The 19,113-nt window shown below is 38.5% G+C and overlaps 1 protein-coding gene across 24 annotated transcripts in view; it reads left to right on the top strand.

Moving 5' to 3' along the window:
* MYT1L (myelin transcription factor 1 like) overlaps positions 1 to 19,113 on the top strand; it is a 299,847-nt gene that overhangs the window by 241,313 nt on the left and 39,421 nt on the right. For 17 of the 24 annotated variants that reach the window (XM_068153377.1, XM_068153376.1, XM_068153373.1 and 14 more), the window contains 5 exons: positions 521 to 768; positions 3,122 to 3,358; positions 5,567 to 5,688; positions 6,052 to 6,114; positions 6,617 to 6,685. In XM_068153377.1, the coding sequence (XP_068009478.1) occupies positions 521 to 768; positions 3,122 to 3,358; positions 5,567 to 5,688; positions 6,052 to 6,114; positions 6,617 to 6,685 (739 nt within the window). The remainder of the gene's footprint in view (positions 1 to 520; positions 769 to 3,121; positions 3,359 to 5,566; positions 5,689 to 6,051; positions 6,115 to 6,616; positions 6,686 to 19,113) is intronic. The other 7 variants (XM_068153382.1, XM_068153384.1, XM_068153385.1 and 4 more) reach the window with 1 other exon arrangement.

The following is a 19,113-nucleotide window of genomic DNA, read 5'->3' on the forward strand; positions in this document are numbered from 1 at the left end:
GATGTATGAGGACATGAGTAGCTCTGTGGCCTAGAGACCAAGCCCATCAGTGGGCTTGATCTCTAGCAGCTCTGGGGAGTCTAGACCTTAAATTGACAGTTTTCTCATGTAAACAGAAAAAGCCCCATAGTGTTACGTTGCCCCTCATTAATAAAGACAAATAACCAAGCAGATCCTAGCTTCTGTCTGACTACATATGTGGAGTAAAAGCAATGGCTCTGTGTTTTTATTGTTTTCTAAATCCAGTCTGTTTGTCAGCACAATTCATAATCACATCATACAGGTTTGTGCAGGCAGTTATTTCATACAAACTCACATGCATAGCACATAACAGTCACAGGCAGAAATCAAGAAATACAGCCATCATTCTTACTGCAAGCTTTTTAATTTGGGTTTTCTTTTTTTTTGGCATTGGTTACTGTTGCTCATTATAAATTTCACCTCCAGCAGTTTGTTTTTCTCTTCACTTATGCAGAATGCTCCTTCTTTTGAGTCATCCTTGTCATATTTCTTCCCACAGCTAAACGCTACTGTAAGAATTCCAGTCCAACCAGCAGCACAACAAGCAGTTATGCCCCTAGCAGCAGCAGCAATATGAGTTGTGGTGGAGGCAGCAGTGCCAGCAGTACCTGCAGCAAGAGCAGCTTTGACTATACTCATGACATGGAGGCAGCGCACATGGCTGCTACTGCTATTCTGAACCTCTCCACTCGCTGCAGGGAGATGCCTCAGAACCTCTCCACTAAGCCTCAGGATCTCTGTGCGAGGGTAAAAAAATGAGTAATTCTGTTTGTTAATGAAGATTTCTCGTTACTGCACTTGCTCTGTGGCCCTGGTAGATGGAAGAATAGCTTTAGTACATCTTGCTTTTTTTATTTTTCCTTTTTTTCTCCTTCTTTTCCTCAAAATTAACACAATCTGGTGGCTCTGCTGAAGCAGGGAGGAAAAGAATATGCAAATTCCTCACAAGTATCTGGGGGAATCCTGGTCGGTGTATAAACTGCTGATACTGAGAGCATGTACTCCTCTTAAATGTGTCTCTTACTGGGGAGATCTATAATCATAAAATATGCTTGGGATGTTTAAGAGGGTTTAATTGCACTGCTGATTTATTTTTTTTCTCTAAATATAGTCTGATTCATATGTTTCGTGAAGGGATTAAGATTTGATGATGTATTTTCATTTCCAAGTCACAAGTGGGACCTGAGGTTGTAAGATATACTGCAAAGAACTCTATGCTATTTGTGTGTTATAATTTCTCTCCTGTCTGTGATAGTACAGTCACTGCATAGTGCATTGGAAATGAGCAGAACCTCCAGTGCAGGTTACTTTGAGTATGCTTCACAGTCATGCAGGGTCACTAATGTTCTGTGTGTTCACAGAGGCTCAGCAGATTATGAAATGTTATGCAGATACAAATGAAACCTTTTGTTGTTAATTTTTCTGTATTAAGAAAATCAGCTCACTGTTAACATCCACTCAATATTTAGCAGATCTATTTTCCTTTTTAATTATCAAATGTTACGTTTCAACTCTGAAAGCTCTTAAGAAATGAATATTTAAGATGTGCCAGCAAACTGTGCGATGCTACCTACAGGAGGCCACTAGATGGCTGAGCGAGCAGATGCTGTGCAGAGGAAACATTTTTATTGTGCTTGTAAAAGAGCTTTTGAGCTGGCAGACATGTTCTGCTCTTCTACATATAGACAAAGGTTTTCTTCCTCTCGTTGTGAAAAGCCCTGTGATCGTGCATAACAAACTAAACCTGTAGCAAAAGGTATCAGTGATAACTGTGATTTTAGCCAGAAAGGCTGGTGGCTTTGTTTTCAAATACTGAGGTTTTATATAAATCTATTTAATGCTGTTGAAGAAGGAGAGCTCTTCCTGGCACGTAAATAAATGCAGTTGTTCTCTATATCAGCACAATGGAAAAAATGTTGGAACAAAATGCTAAAAATCTTCTGTATCAAAAGCAGAAAGGCCCTCTCTCCTCATGTGTCACCCTGTCTTGAGTATGAAAGGCTGAGTCTGAGGAGATGAACAAGTATTTTCTAAATTAAATGAGCAGGATAGCAGCAATTAGATATCTGCTCTGACAACATGCCGTAATTCAGCGAGGTCTGCATCCCCAGTGCTTTCCCACAGCTCTGCTGTTGCTCAAAAGGGGAGAAAGTCATGAGATGTGAGGAGCCAGTGGCATCCACACCAGCTTTGAAACCAAATATGTTTTAAAATATGATGGATTCTCTGTGGGCATTTCTGTGTTACCTGTCCTCAATTTGTTTGTTTGTTCTTTAACTTGAATTCATTTTAAGGTATCTTATCTTAATAAGATAGCATCTTAGTATCTTCTCCAAATCTAATAAGCTAGAAAACCCTTGTTTCTACCTATAAAAGACAAAGTCAAAGCCCATACTAACCCAATTTTTCACAGAACCTCAGTCTCTGCAAAAACTGATGCAAGGATTGTTGCAACTATTCTACTACCTAAATTTATTTAACAAAAAGCTATGTGAAATCCATCTGCAGGGAAGGAACTGTGAAATTTGAGTATCTTTGCTCATTGGCAAATGGTGTCCAAAAGGACTTCTTTGGGTGCCCTACCTCCCTGCTCAATTTTCTGATGTTATCTCTTCAAGCATCGATTGTTAATGTTAAATAAACAAAGAAACAAAGATTATTTGATGCTAGCTGATTTTTATTACTCTAATCACCCAGACAAGTGTCAGGACTGGAAACAAGAATTATGCAGATGTTAGCTCAGAGATATTCACCTGCCACTGCATAAATCAGGAACATAAAGACAACAACAAGAAAATACCTTTGGAGATTTCTCCTTTTTTATTCCAAATTTTGTAGCTGTGTGCTGGGTGGCAGGATGGGAAATGGAGACTCTCCCCTCTTCCCCCAAACATCAGATTAGCCATTCAGGAAGAAATCTACTTTAACAGCATTAATGTTGTGTAACAGCATCATGCTATGTGTAGGAGGGGGCTCAATGCTTACAATTTATACAGGAATGGCAAAGCATTTTATCATTCTTCTAGGCAATCAGATTCCAGAAGAGGTGACAGTTTGCTGGTATGAAGCTGAATTAACAATCTCTTTCTTATTTTGACAGAATCCTGATATGGAAGTCGATGAAAATGGGACGTTGGATCTGAGCATGAACAAGCAGAGGCAGCGAGATGGTTGCTGTACCATTTTGACACCACTGGAGCCAATGTCCCCGCAGCGGCAAGCTGTGATGAATAACCGGTGTTACCAGCTGAATGAGGGGGACTGCTGGGACTTGCCAGTGGACTACACAAAAATGAAGCCCAGCAGGATAGATGAAGACGATTCCAAAGAGATTAATGTATGTCTTTTTCATCTATCAGTTCTTGTTGTGATCTAATTTTGCTAGCTCATTACATTTCTGAAATTTGGAGGGAAAGAGGAAACAAAATTAACACATGGTAAAAATGGTGGGTTTCTTACCAAGAAAGGACTTTCTGCTGGTTAATCTTTAGGACTTCATCACGCTAGCACACATTAAGCATAAATGTGAATCATGTTTTCTAACAGTATCATCTTGTTAACAATATTTTCTGCACTGAAGATTCTTTGCTATATCCAGATCGCATTGCTCTGTATAAGCGAGTTGACATAACTGCAATACTGGGATAATCAGCTCTCAAGACAAGACACTGTTCTGAATCTGAAAACCATGAATGATGTACTGAGTATTTGAAAGTATGTATTACACAGAAATCAATTTAAACAAAAGCAACAGAGTATAATTTAAGCTTTCAACTGTTTCAGCTAATCTTCTAGATTACTTATGCACTCCTGATAGCTCTGTGTGTGAAAGGGCCTGTATTCATGAACTAGTTCCTTTCAAGAATAAAAGAAGGGATATTAGAAATCAGTGCTACTGTTCAATTCATAATACCAAGACAGCAGCAAAAAGCCTTTTAAAGGGAAGAGGCAAATAAAGAAAATATGTTACAGAATGTTACTTTGCAAAAGTTAGGACAGCCAGGACACTGAAGAGGCCTCCTGACAAGATGTGGTGGCACTGCTTTTGTTCATCGTGTTTTAATCCTTACCCACCCACTGTGCAGTTCAGAACCCTGCACCCGGTGCACTTTAATTGGTTGAAGACTTCTAGAGATTGTTTGCTGGGTTGTTTTCATCTTTGGTTTTGCTTTGTGTGTGTTTGTTTGTAACAGAAAAGCAGTACCATAATTTCTGTGTAGCACATATCTTTGTTTATTTTTTTGCTGGGTGTTTTTTTTTGTTTGTTGGCTGGTTGTTTGTTTGTTGTTGTTGTTGTTTTTTTTTTTTAATTAATTTAAATTAACTTTAATTAAGCCATAAAAGTATTTTTGGCAACTTTGAAACATATACTTGTTTAATGAAAGGGTGGCCAGGCATTGGAATAGGCTGCCCAGGGCGGTGGTGGAGTGACCATCGCTAGATGTCTTCAAAAAATGTGTAGATCTGTTGTTCTGCAGCATGGTTTGATGGCCTTGCTGATGTTGGGTCACTGGTTGGACTTGATGGTCTTACACACCTTCTCCAACTGAAACAATTCTATGGTTGTATATAACAAATGAGCATTTTCACTAAGTACAAAGTGCATTTTAGATCTGGTGTTAACGACAGGAATGCTATTAATTTACCCGAAGTTAGGAGGAAATCTGTCACTTCCAAGGAAATGTGTGGTAAACCAGATAGCAGAGCAGGCTCTTTGGAACAGGCAGAACTGCCTGTCTCCACTGTGGTGTTTATGGCACCATCTGCAGGAATCATTCAATCAATGCACTCAGATACTTCATAACAGACTTTTGTACATTTCTGGGCACACCAGTGACATTTGTTATGAATTACATCATTCCACTTTGCCAGACAGATCCACTGAGATTCACCTGAGACTGAGATTCTGTGTATAGATTGCTTCGGTTTCATCTTTGAGGTGTTTTAAACCGTTTAAAACATTAATTAATGTATTTTGCTTTTAATATTTTTCTAGTTAAATAAATTCTAATTCCACACACTGTGGAATATCCAAAGCATCCAAATATTATTTTAAAATATCTAAATATCAAAATGTCCCAAATATTATTTTAAAGTACCCAAAATATCCACATGTGAAAAAACTATTAAAGAATATCCAAATTATCCAAACGTCCAAAATGTCCAAGTATTATTTAAAGGTTCAATAGATGGTAGAATAGAATAAAGAAGGAGAAAACAACTGGGCATGCAGCACTAGGACAGGGGGCAATGGTTTTAAACTAGAGAAGGGTAGATTTAGGTTGGAAATCAGAAAGAATGTGAGGGCGGTGGAACACTGGAACAGGTTGCCCAGGGAGGTCCTGGAGACATTCAAGGTCACATGTGATAGGTCTCTGAACAACCTGATCTGTCTGGGGATGTCCGTGCTTATTGCAGGGGGGTTGGACTACATGACCACTAGAGGCCTTTTCCAGCCCAGTATCTTCTCTGATTCTATCGTTTGCATTGTTTTGTGCCGTGGTAACCTCACCTTGCTAAAGCTAACGTGTGTGTTTGCCTGTAGCCAGAAGATTTGGATCCTTTCCAAGAGGCACTTGAAGAAAGACGGTATCCTGGTGAAGTTACAATCCCAAGTCCCAAACCCAAATACCCTCAATGCAAAGAGAGCAAAAAGGATTTAATAACGTAAGCATAATGTGAGGTGAAATTATTTTTCTCCTTTTAACCTTCTCTCTCTCTGTCTCTTTTTAAACAAATGGGTACATATACGCCTTGCAGTATGAGCATGCAACATTTGCAGCATATAAATGTTTCAAACTGCCAGTTAAGTAAAGTGATAAGCTAATGTGTATTTGCTTGTTCTTAATGATGCTATATTGTATTGAGCCATTTTCATTTAAACCTGTTCATTTTGCAGCTTTTCAATTAGGATGCTTTAAAACCCCTTGCAGTCATTGCAGCTAAACTGGAAACAATGAAACTTTTAAAAGCCTATTTTTTTTAAACATACTTACTATTTTGGCTGTTTTTGTTTTTGTTTGGTGGCAGATGTCCAACACCAGGGTGTGATGGGAGTGGTCATGTGACTGGTAATTACGCCTCACATAGAAGGTGTGACTTCATTTTTTTCATGGTGGATTCTGTCTTTCAATTTATTGTTTTCAGCTTACCTCAACAATGCTGTCAAAGTAAAACGTTGAACTATGTGTTAACCCTTTGAGTAATATATGTTGACCTTAAAAGCATGCTAATTTGTGTGTTGTATAAACGTCTTTTATTTTGAAATAGACTACTAAAATTTCCAAAGTATCCTTAAGCATTGAAGTAGTTAACCCAGGAATCTGAAATACTGTTTTCTTGTTACATTTTCCCAGCTCTTAGCGACACAAACAAACAAACAAGAACATTTGCAGTATGTAATTTTTGATGTAATGTTGATAAATAAATATATTCAGAGGGTTAACTATATTACAGAATTCAATATTTCAGCACTTGCCCCATCGCTTTTCTGCATTACAAACTTTTACTTTTGAATTTTTATGTTGTGTTTGTTTTGGGAGCGTCCAGTTAACGAGAAGATTAACTTACTTGTATGTCCTGCCATGTCTTACAGTTTATCTGGCTGTCCCTTGGCTGACAAAAGCATTCGAAGTATGCTGGCCACAAGCTCACAAGAACTCAAGTAAGATATAAAGAACAATTATTTTCTTTGTAAACACTTGTTTGACTGCAAATTGTGTGTGTTTGTATCAGAAATTAGAAACACCACGGGGAGAGCTGCTGCAGAAGGGTATGATCCTTTTGGGAGCGTGCGTTGAAGCCTCTATAAATTCCCATATAGGCTGGCTGGCTCATACATAAGTCTGGTGACACAGTTTTCCTTTACATGTGTTCGTTAGGTTCAAAAGTCAGAACTGCTGGAATTTCATCTAAATATTTGAATTCCTGATTTGTTTTGGTTTGGTTTGTGTTTTTTTCCTGAACATTTGTGTTCACTAATTAGAAAAGAAAATTCTCATGTGATTAGACTGATGAAATGCTTCTGACTGCACAACCAGTCAAGTGCTAGACTTTCTCAGTCATAAATTAGAGGGGAAGCAGTTTGTTTTTTCCCTAATGCTTGCATATTTTTTCCCCAGGTTTGTATCACTGTTAACAGCTTAATGTATTTCCTCATTTGACTGTGGTTTTTAGTGTTTCCTTAGTTATTGCCCTACTTAAAATGCACTCTTTACAATTCCTTTCAGTTCTTTGGAGTGACAGTTGTGAGCAATGAAAGTTAGAGAATGGTGAGACTTAGCTTTGATCAGTCTTACTGCACCACATTCTCAAATGCAGCTCTCAATGTGGAGGAACTGTAGTATTTTGCTAGTGGTACCATACAGTGATGCTGTACATAGAGAGTTGGTTCTGTTGTTAACACAGAAAGATATTCACAAGTAACAAGTTAAAAAATTGGGTAGGGAAAGTATGAATGGATAGTTTATGCTGCCTTCCTTAGTGGGATTCTGTCTTTACATACATGAGTGCCTTAAACAATATTTCTTGAGTTTAGTACATTCCCTGATGAAAAAATGCCACAAACCTTGTAAAACATGGGAAAGGTAATAAAGCAAGCATGAGTGAGCTTCCGAGGTAATATTGCTCTCTAGTCTTAGCTACTCTAGTCACTGGGTGCCAGCAATGGAATGAAATTTACACCCAACTGAAAATAACACTTTGAAATCATACATTTACATAGTACTGGTGTAGTCTGCTAGAAGGCTGTGGGATATGTAAGGGGAAGGAATGTACTCAATATTGGGGAAAACATGTAAGTATAAGCAGAGTAAGACATGAGCACATAACCCCAGAGAAACTCAGGTTTGGACCGAGATTTTCAATTGGGATGGGCTGAAGAAATTTAATTTCATAAGCAAACACAGATAAGACTCTTGGGGCAGCATGAATGATACTTTAAGCACATACTTTGCTGCTCTTAGCCTTTATAAAGTTTCCACTTAAACCTGAAACCTCTGTCGTGTCTCATGACGTTTTTGGAGAGTGAGAATTTCAGACTTTGCTTAAGCCAAGAGAACAAGCTTAAGTCCTATTTAAAGTTATACTTTTAGGTTCAGAATAGATTGCTTACTTAGCATTTGGGGTAACTTCTTGTCAGTTATCATAATACCTATTGAATACATCAAAGCTCTGTTGAAGTGAATTCAGGAGTTAGGAAATATTAACATTTTGAGCAGGCTAACTTAACTCAGTTCTGGTTTGCATTTTCATTACAAGGCAGTCCACTGTCTGATTATATGTTTCCATAGGATAGCAAAGTAATTTGTTGCATGTGGCATACAGTAACCACTGCATAAGTGACTAATGAATTTCTGCTGTTTTCTTTATTATGCCGTGTGTGGCCCTGCCTGTTATTCACTGTGCTTCCCTCAAACTGTACTCTCAAGACACAGCTACTAATTCACTCACACATTTATCACTACCACTGCATCTGAGTATTTCCAAAGTAATTTATCTTGCTATTAAATGAATTGATTAATTTTCATCTGCAGTTACACTCTGAAGTAAGTCAGGATTGATATTATCCCCATTTTAAAGTCAGAAAAACTTGAGCATATAATTTTGATTGCTCAGTTTGAGACTTTTGGGGTCACTTTCTCAGAGTCCTTCATACTGTAGAGCAGTGTGTATGTTCAAAGCAAGTACCCACAGAATTTGCTTGGAGCTGTGGGAATTCAGCAGTTCTGTGTGATGAATGACTGAGCTTTTGTGAAAATGGATGAACTCTACCAAAAGAGTAGGACATAGTTTAGTGTTCCAGAAGAGTCATGGGACTATCCTTTCTCCTCACATGAAACTCAGATCAGTCCCAGCTTCCACTTGCTCCATTCACTCTGTCCTGTTTTCCTTCATCATTTTTTTCCTCCACTGCTCCATGTCTCAAGCTCCTTGTCTAATCAGCCCACCTCCTGCCTTCATCACATTTATATTTTGATTGTCCTCTATCTCTACATCCTGATGAAGTTAGTATGGAGAGAGAAATAAAGCATCTTCACATTTCTGACTTACATTTGAAAGCAGGGAAGTAGGAGTCCTATGGATGGCAGCATTCTTTATACAGCTTTCATTTACGCTCTTGTTCTCTGCCTAAGATGGGATAAGATGTGATCATGTAAATGATAATATGTATGCACAAACCAGCTAAACCAAAGCTATACAAGTGATTTTGATGTGGGAATTTTTAAACTGTGAAATACTTCATTTACATCTGTTATATTTCTGTGTGCAAGGTCTGGGGGTATTATTTCCTTGCTTTTAAAAAGAGCAAGCTGAAAAGAAGCAGAAATTCCATAATGTGGAATCACACTGGATCTCTGACAGGCCACCAGCCAGACTGGGAACTTTTGATATCCACTGTATTGGTCACGTACACTACTGTGGTAACAAACAGCAGTAGAAGGTATAATGCTCTGCGTGGACTGACACCAGGAGGAGGTGGGGAATGCTGCTGGTGTGTTTCATATGTATTCGCTGCCAGTAGAAGAGAAGTGAGAGTCAGTAACCTTGGCTCCTGCCCCAGGCTGTAGAGAAAAATGCACACACGTATTTTTGCCTATATCCCAAGTTGAGATCCCTTCTGTCCTGTTCCTACCAATCTGTACTGTTCTCATCTCTTCTTCATCTTGTTCTGGTTTTCAATGTACTTGTTTCCAGTCATCCATAAGGATTTCAACCTCTGTAAGATTTCTGGCAAATACTTATTTACTATGTAGGATACAGAGAAGAATCAGTAGTACAGTAGAACTGATAGTGCAGCATAAGGACCCTATTTCTGAACTGGAAAGTTTGGAAGGATTTCATGTATCTCTTGCTTTTCCAGGCATAGTTTATGCAACAAGTATCATGTATGTGCTGGTAAAGCTTTTATAGCACATTTCACCGATCCATGATTACCTGTGTGCATTGTAAAACACACACAAGTTATTTATCAGGAAGCTTTCTAACTGGAATTTTGCTGACATACTGATTCCTTATAATCCTCAACTAAACTATAAAATAGCAGACACTTCAAATAATACTAATGAATAATACCTTTCAGATCATAGCCATAATCCAAATAGTAAGAAAATCTGAAAGTATTAGAGGAAAGTTTATTTTGTGTAAGAGCTATGCTCACTGCATTGTCTTTTGGTAGTTGTGGGGCCACAGAATCATAGCATTATGGAATCAGCTTGATTGGAAAAGATCTTCAAGATCATTGAGCCCAACCGTTATTTCACTCCACAACATCAGCTGCTAAACCATGTCCCTCAGCACCACATCTCTATTCCTTTTAAACACCTCCAGAGATGGGGATTCAGCTACCTCCCTGGGAAGCCTATTCCAGGCTTTGAAAGCCCTTTCATTGAATAGTTTTCTTCTAATATTCAACCTAGACCTTCCCTGGTGCATTTTCCAACCTGGTCTGGTCTATTCTATTCTATTCTATTCTATTCTATTCTATTCTATTCTATTCTATTCTATTCTATTCTATTCTATTCTATTCTATTCTATTCTATTCTATTCTATTCTATTCTATTCTATTCTATTCTATTCTATTCTATTCTATTCCCTCTCATCCTTTCACTGGTAGCTAGGTAGAAAAGACCAACAGCTGCCTCACTCCAACTCCCTTTTCAGGGAGCTGTAGAGAATGAGAAGGTCTCCGCTCAGTCTCCTTTTCTCCAGACTAAACAACCCCAGCTCCCAGACTCTCCTCACAAGACCTGTTCTGATTCCATCACTCACATTTCCCAGCTGCCAGTATAGTAATGGTGCGGCTTTCAATTAATTTTTTCTAGGGTCAGCATATTATTCCATACCACTCAGGTTTCACTTCTGTAAGGCTTCTTGCAAAGGTTAACCATGCAGACTGTATGATTTTCCACTTTCCCCAAAGCTTGTGTGACAAAAATGAGTCTTTGTGCATAGTTTATCAGCAGACCAAAGCAGCTACACAGCCTGATCAATGATCTCCAAACAACAAAAAAAGATCTTCAGCTTTAATTCTCAGTTACTGCTGCTGGCACAAAAAAGAGGTCAGCAGCTTTAAGGGCCTCTGAAGAAATGAATATCTGGCAAGAATCCAAGCTTTTCCAGCATTAAGATTTTGGTTATAGTACTTGTGAAAAGCAACTAAATTTTCAAAGACCTGGGGACACTTTATTTAGGAGTAAACTTAAGGATGGTGGAAAAGCAGTTAATGGCTTACCCAGTGACAGCTACCAACAGTAAAATACTCCTAAGTTAAATACATTTTAATCTTCTGCAGGGGCTTTTCCTTATTAATTTTCTTTATTTACTCCTTATCATAGGAGATTTTCCCAACAGTTACCTTTACTTCAAAACTGTAATCCCATTGTAGCATTATAAATACAGTTTAAAAAGCAACAATTTGAAGCACTTTAAATCTTATTCAAAATTAAATTAAATGAAACTATAATTAATTGCTCTTTTTAAAAGGGCACATTTTGATTAGCAGTCGACCAATCCCAGACAAAATGCAGCATAATGGCTGAGAACATTTCTACCCAATGTATTGTCAACATGACAACCAGGGAACCTGAGTACCAGAAGCTCCCAGCAGATGACAAACTCAGGTCTACTTCATGCTACTTTGGTGTAAAAATAATCATAGTTTCTCAAAGACTGTAGGTACCTATCAGCTTGGTCTGCTGTAGAACTGTCTATCAAATTGTCAACATTTATCCTTGTTCCTTTGGGTCAGTTTTCTGCCAGAAAAATCCCTGTAGTGCTTATAGTAAAGAATCTGAAATTCAGAAAGATTTACAGGTTGAAGAGATGCCTCCAAGTTTGGATGCTTACCTGATATGGTGGTAATGTGTCTGGTCCTTCAGTCCCAAAGTACCCGTGTCTCTACATAGATTTTGCACATCCCTGTTTTCCGTGGTGGACATCTTTGGGTTGCCTAGTATGGAGTACACTTAAAGGGAGGAGTACAGTCTCATTTTCCTCTGCACAGTGAAGCCTGAAAGCTTTTCTTTTCCACAGCTATTCTTAACTCAGATTGAGAAGCTTCATCTATTTTTGCATATTTTCCACACTAAAGTAAGAGTTGGAATTTCTGGGCCTTCTTTTTCCATGCCACTCTGCCCTAATTTCTGTATTCTTGGTGGTCATCTTCTACTCTTTCCCTTTTCCTCCTTTTATCCTTGTCTCCCTGTTCCCAGACGTGTCATTTCTAACAGTGTCTTCTATCCAGTTTATATGGAAAAGTAAGCTTCACCAAAGCTCTCCCTGTTAACCATAACTCCTCTAGAAAGATAAACTCTTTGAAGTGTATTTTTTTCTAGACAGACAGGAAATCCTTACTGTATACTTTTAGGCAAATTCTTCCATGTTCAGATAATGTCTAATATTCACTTTTTATTGGTATAAGTTTACTGAAGTTTGCTCAACAAGAAGTTTCAAATGGGAAGAGAGAAATGGAGAAACTTGTGTTATTTTTATTCTGATGAATATATGAAATAAAATATCACTGGGAATAAAACAACATTTTCTTTCTCACTTTAGTCATCTGCCAAAAAAAAAAAAAAGCCTCCTCCAAATACAAAATTAAAAAGCATAAACAAAAATGAATAGGATGTATCAGTAAAACATGACAGAAGCATTCCCCTTTTTCAGCTAGGTAACCAGGTTATTCTCAGCCATTGATTGGTACCTATATTCTTTAACTTTTGACAGCTCTCCCCATGCACACTCACTTTCTGTACTCAGACCAGTTATTTCTGCAGAGATCTGTTCACGTGCTGAAATGATTTCTCTACCTACATTTCATGTTTGCCATTTGAGGTTTCTGATGTTCAGTGCCTAGATGTACATTTGTTGCTTCACCTGCACAGTATTATCTGTTACCCTGACTTGCCTTGCCTTCCCTTCTTTTTTCTTTCCCTTTTCTTCCCTTCCTTTTTCTTTCCCTTCCCTTGCCTTTCTTTCCCTTCCCTTCCATTTTCCTAGAGATCACATCAGTCTTCCTCTATGACCCACTAGTTTTCACTCACTGTTCTGTTATAAAATCACTTTTTGTTGCAAAAGGAATAACCATTTCCATTCTTATTATCACTTTTTTTTTGCCCCTGTTGTTTGTCCTCTGTTTATTTGTTTTTCTTCTCCCACATGGAAAACTCACTAGAATTTGTCATTACAGTGGTTCTTCAATACTGAGGTTGTTGAGTCTAGTAAGTGATCTTGTGTTATAATGAAATACTCTTTTGGTGCTAAACATGTATCCTTTGACTCTTCAGATGCTTTTTTTAAGTTCTTTTATGTTTTAGGTAACTTTTATTTACAAAATGTGATTGCAAGGACCAGGAGTGACATGTTAGGAGTAATGTTAAAAATTACTAGTGTGAGTCATTTGTAAATGGTAGTATTTTGTTACCTTATCTGCAATGTTATGGTGAAACAAACTGTGGGCTTTAATGTGTTATTAAATTGAAAGTTAGTGTGCAAGTCTAATTTAAATGATTAGAAACAAAACAAAGGAACTTAGATCCCCAATAGTAATTCACCTATAAGGAACAGCCTTTCCTGTTTGGTTCAACTAGATCCTTGGGCCAAGTGAAATCAGGAATCTCATGTGGTTTCAGTGGGTTTTTTTTGCATTTTTGTTTCCTGTATTTATTGCAGATTTCCACTTGGATACCTTATCTTTGATGGCAGCATGCATGCCTGGCCAGAACAGAACACCTTGGGCTCTGTTCCTGCACTTCTCAATACTCAAATGGGCACTGTAGGTTATACCTAGCATTTCCAACCTCATGTTGTGTGGTGTTATGATAATGTCCTTTGTATAGAAACCCATCATCTGCAGCAACCTCATCTCTGTAGTCACGATAAGTTTTACATACGGAAGTGACTGGGCTTTTTTCTGTTAGAATAATTCATTCAGACTCTGGTAAGGTTGAGTCATCCCATTTTTCTCACTTAAGTTTGTCAGCTTTTGTCTCCAAAATGGAAAACACTTGAGTTCTGTTTATCTAAGACCCTTCATCATTGTTTTCATTACTGAGAGTAGTTGTAAAAGCATGTTCTCTCTAAAAAGCTCCTTAAAAGCCATCTGCATATCAGTACCTCTGATGCTGTGAACTGTTCCATGCAGGCACAAAACTGTTTGCATGAAGCGCCTTGCAGAATCAGGGCCTAAGTCAATTTGCAATACCATGAAATGCTCTGAAATTAGAGGCTTCATTTGTATAGTGGCATTTACAATACCCACATAATTTATGGTCTCTTTCTGTACATACTGAATTATTTAAAACAAACTGTGTTATGAGATGTACTATTTTAGTCTTCAGATTTCAAATCGGTATTAAAAGCCACTTGCCAGTTAGCTATCACCTGAAAGAGTCTCAATTCAGATAAATGTTCACTAAATTACAGTGATTTTTTCCCAAACAACCTGTTTGACTTAAAAGTCCAAACATTGTTTTCAGAGGGAAGCTCAGTGCTGAGTATCCACGTCCTTGCGATTTCTATATGCCTAACTTTGAAAGTGGAATTCAGTGTCTGCAGTAACAACTTAGGCAGTTTTGAAGATAAAACCATTAACTCCTAAAGTCTCTACCAATCACCAAATATTTCCCTGTGAATTTTTATTTGACAGTTCATTTTAACTTCCAAAACTTTTCTTGTCAGTCATTTTAGTGCCATTCTGTGCAGTCCCTGAGAAGCTATTCTGAGAGAAGCACTTAATTGTGATGATCAGTGAATTTGCTTAGTTATGTTAACATGCCCAATGAATCTCACTAAGGCCTTCTCGTCTTGAAGTCTTTCCATTTGTACAGTTGCCTCTGCCTTCCTTGGGTTTGGTCATACTTCTTTGTCATTGAATGTATTCTACTTAATTAATCTCATTCAGCCTGGCATTTGCTCATATTCAAGGGTCTTTTCTTTGGCACAATTTGGTTATTGTGCGAACTCCCATCGTGATGTTGATCATTTTTGCTTCAAATCAACAGATCATAACCAACTGCTCATTCCATCCAGATCTGCAAAGATCTGCAACATGATGCTGCGGTATATCCCAAGTGCTGAGGCAATCCCCACGGGAAGTTGCATAAAGCATACAGTTGCTAAAAGGGAAATGAAAAGTGCAGTCTTTTGCACTTTCTGTGTTTGGTCAGACTTGCCAAAACCCTTTAATATATACCCCAAAATAAAAGTTATTTCACTTGGAATCTTAAATATGATTGTCTGGATCCTCAGTGTAAATTAGCATAGCTCCATTGCCTTCAGTGGAGTTACGCCAAGATACAGCAGTGATGATCTGGGCAGACGCCCTCAGCCACTGTCTTGGGTTAGCATTCATGTTTGATTGCCTTCTTTATACCTTTTGAAGTTATAAAATCCCTTGCATTGTTTGGTTTCTTAGAGTGACCAGTTTCTAACTCAGTTACTTGGTGTCTCTAGCTGCACAGTAACATCTGATTTTGCCATGCAGTTAAATTCACCCCTTTATTTTTTCAGTGCTATTGGGACTTTATGTGGCACACATATTTTTGCAATGCTGTAGTTCCTTTATCAATGTTTTATATCTCTAAACTATCCCATATGTCTCATGAACGCCTCATTGTAATATTTTACAATGTTTTTTCTTTGTATTCCCAGTAAATGGAATTTGCATTTGCTCATCTGCATGTAAAAAATGCACTTCTCCCTAACATACGCAGAATGTCCACTGCTTCAAAGTTTGCTGATTTCTCTCCTTTCACAGATAACGACACTGTGCTCTTTCAGCATGGGCTCATTTGATGTGCACTGTGTGAAACAACCTTAGAGTTTGAGGAGTACTTTAACGCTGGCCATCATTAATTATTTTTGTGTGCTTGACTGTGCTTTCACTGCACTCAGCTCCAGCAGTATCTTTTCTGTAATAAGCAAGAGGCAAAGGAGGACTGCAGTATCAGGACATTATTCTTCTTGTTTTGTTGTTTTGTTTTTTTAACAAAAAAGGCCCTTGAAGAAAACTAAATCCAAATGTTTAAGATGGACTTTTCAAAATTATGCTATTTGCAAAGTTTCAGCAAAATGATCAGCCATAGTTGAGTGATACTTAAAATGCCAGCTTCAGGCTTCAGAGCTGACATGCACTGAGATGAACAGAATCTAGTTTCCAAACTTTCAGCCTACAAATGAATGAGGACATCATTGTGAAGCACATGAACAGCTTAAAAGAGCTATAAATACAATTTATTCAAAAGAGGTTACATCCTGGAGCACTTTATGATGTATTAAGTAGGAAAGGAATCAAATCTTATGGATGCTGTTTATGAAGAAACCAAGACATAGTCTTTTCCCTTTTTGTATTTTCCTTTAGATTTTTTTACAGGTAAAGAACTTTTTCAAGCCAGTCAGTCTGGCACCTCTCTTGAGTGATCTTAATAATCTAAATCTACATTTAACTGTGAGGTAGACAGATAATCAGAGAATGAGCTGGGTTGGAAGGGATGTCTAGAGGTCACCTAGTCCAAGCCCATGCAATCATCAGGGTCATCCCCAACTAGATCAGGCTGCTCAGAGACCCATCAAGCCTGACCTTGAATGTCTTCAGGAGTGTGGCCTCCACCACATCTGTGGGCAACCTGCTCCAGACAATAGATGTAAAAATGAAAAAAAACCTTCTTGGTTCTCTCTGCAAATGTGTGTACATTTGTCTTTTAAACACCAGAGTTATTCTTTAGAAGGGAGTGAATTCCATGGCTGATGTTTTAACTGCTGGACAATTCACAGACAAGTTTTCGTTTTAAAGCTGTAAGTGTTCGGTATGCTGGACACTGGAGAGAGAAGTCACTGGGTTTGTTCCCTGTGAATGAGTGTTATGCACAAATTATGTAAAAAAACCCTAGGGAAATCATAAAAATTAATATGTAAAGAGTTTGAATCACAAAAAAGCAAAAGAAAAAAAGATCAATTACGAGTTTCTCCTCAAGGCTTCTCCAGGATTGTAGGCGATGATTTGTTTTCCTCTGATGCACTAATCAAGAAACATCTGTCAGGAAAGCGTAAGTATGTTCCATGAGTATAGGTTGAGTAACACCCAATACTCCTGATGTGACTTCAGGGTGAAGGAACTGAAGGAATGGAATTATTGAGGGGTTTTCTCTAGTTTGGCCAGGGAAGGTTTTGTCCTTTACACTCCCATTCACAGAAAATGACTTTCATTGGGTATAAGTCTTTCCTGATCCAAAGTCCTCTTAAGCCAAAGGAAAACTTCCCACCATCTTTAGCTAGTTTTGATGTGACACCATGTCCTGTGGCTATGAAAAGCTTTCCCTGAGGAGCGTGTTTTTAATGGCAACAATATTACAAAGCCAAATTCCAAGCATAATTCTAGGAGCAAAAATTTTCACTCTGTGCTTCAGCTTGATAGCATCAAAGACAGAGTTTTGTCATTACTTGTTTTAGCAGCCAAAGGCATTTTTAATTAGGTAATGGCGAGAAAGTTCTTGCCTTTTGTTAATCAATAAAATAAACCTCTGTCCATTAAAACTAAATAACATTTAATGAATATGAGAGGTAATTGCCTACTAGTTTGTGTGCAGAACTTGAGTCCAGAACACCATGTTTAACCATAGTTATCCTGACTTTAATTCAATATTTGCAAATTTTAGGATTAATGCTACTGAACCAAGCATAAATGTTACTGATTCACACATGAGTAGTGAGTGCAGATCTCAGGACCATACAGCTCACAATGTTTTGCAAAAGTTCCTGTCAATGTTTATGCACCACAGACCAAATATTCTTTAGGTCTGCATATAAAAGCTTTTATAATCAAGAATGATCTCAGAAACAATGTTGTTCAAAAACATAACTTCAAGATAGTGGGACTGTCTTTAAAACTAAAAAACACCCTTTTTTGTTTTGTTTTGTTTTTCCCTGTTTATGTCAGGGAAAACACTTTCCATTCAAAGGTAAAGGAAATGTAATGAATTAAGATATTTCTCCAAAGGATTCTTTTTTTTCTTACAAATTTCCCCCACCATACGAAAGGGATGGTGGCCGTTTCTAAGGACACTGCCTACTGTCTACAACAAACTTTATGTAAGATGGGGCTTGCTGGAACCTGTTCCACAGTCTTTCATTTGACTATCCTGAGGTCACAGAGTCACAGAATGGTTTGGGTTGGAAGGAACATTAAAGTTCTAACCCTCCTGTCATGTGCAGGGACACCTGCTACCACACCAAGGCCCCATCCAACCTGGCTTTGAGTACATCCAGTCTTGAAGCCTCCACATCTTCTCCGGGCAGCCTGTTCCAGTGCCTCACCATCCTCATGGTGAAGAATTTCATCGTAATGTCTAATCAAATCTGACTTCTTTCAATTTGAAGCCATTCCCCCTCACCTTGTCACTACATACCTTTACAAAATGTCCCTCTCCAGCTCTCCTCTAGACCCCTTTCAAATACTGGAAGGCTACTATAAGGTCTCTCCTTGGAATCTTCACTTCTCCAGGCTGAACAACTCCACCTCTCCCTGACTGCTTTCATGGGAGAGGTGCTCCAGCCATCTGATCATCTTCATGGCCCTCCTCTGGACCTGCAGCAACTCTTCCATATCCTTCTTGTGTTAGGGGCTCAAAAGTGGGACACACTGCTCCAGATGAGGTCTCACAAGAGTGAGAATCCTCTCCCTCAACCTGCTGGCCATTTTTCTTTTGATGCAGCCCAGGAAATGGTTGGCTTTCTGGGCTAAAGGTATACTCTGCCAGCTCATGCTGAGCTTCTCATCAACCAGCATCCCCAAGTCCTTCTTCTCAGGACAGCTTTTTATCCATTCTCCACCCAGCCTGTGTTTGTGCTTAGAATTGCCCTGACCCAGATGTAGGACCTTGTACTTGGTTTTGTTGAAGCTCAAGAAGCTGGCACTAGCACAACTTTCCAGCCTGTCCAGGTGCCTCTGGATACCATCCTTTTCCTCCATCATGTCACCTGCACCACACAGCTTGGTGTTGTCAACAAATTGTGGAGGGTGCCTTGATCCTGCTGTTCATGTCTCCAGCAAAGATGTTAAACATCATTGGTCTCATCGTTCTTCACTTGTCTCCA

This window comes from Melanerpes formicivorus, unplaced genomic scaffold (assembly GCF_026170545.1).
Source record: "Melanerpes formicivorus ecotype bairdi unplaced genomic scaffold, bMelFor1.0.p_v2 SCAF_25, whole genome shotgun sequence".
Lineage (NCBI taxonomy): Eukaryota > Metazoa > Chordata > Aves > Piciformes > Picidae > Melanerpes > Melanerpes formicivorus.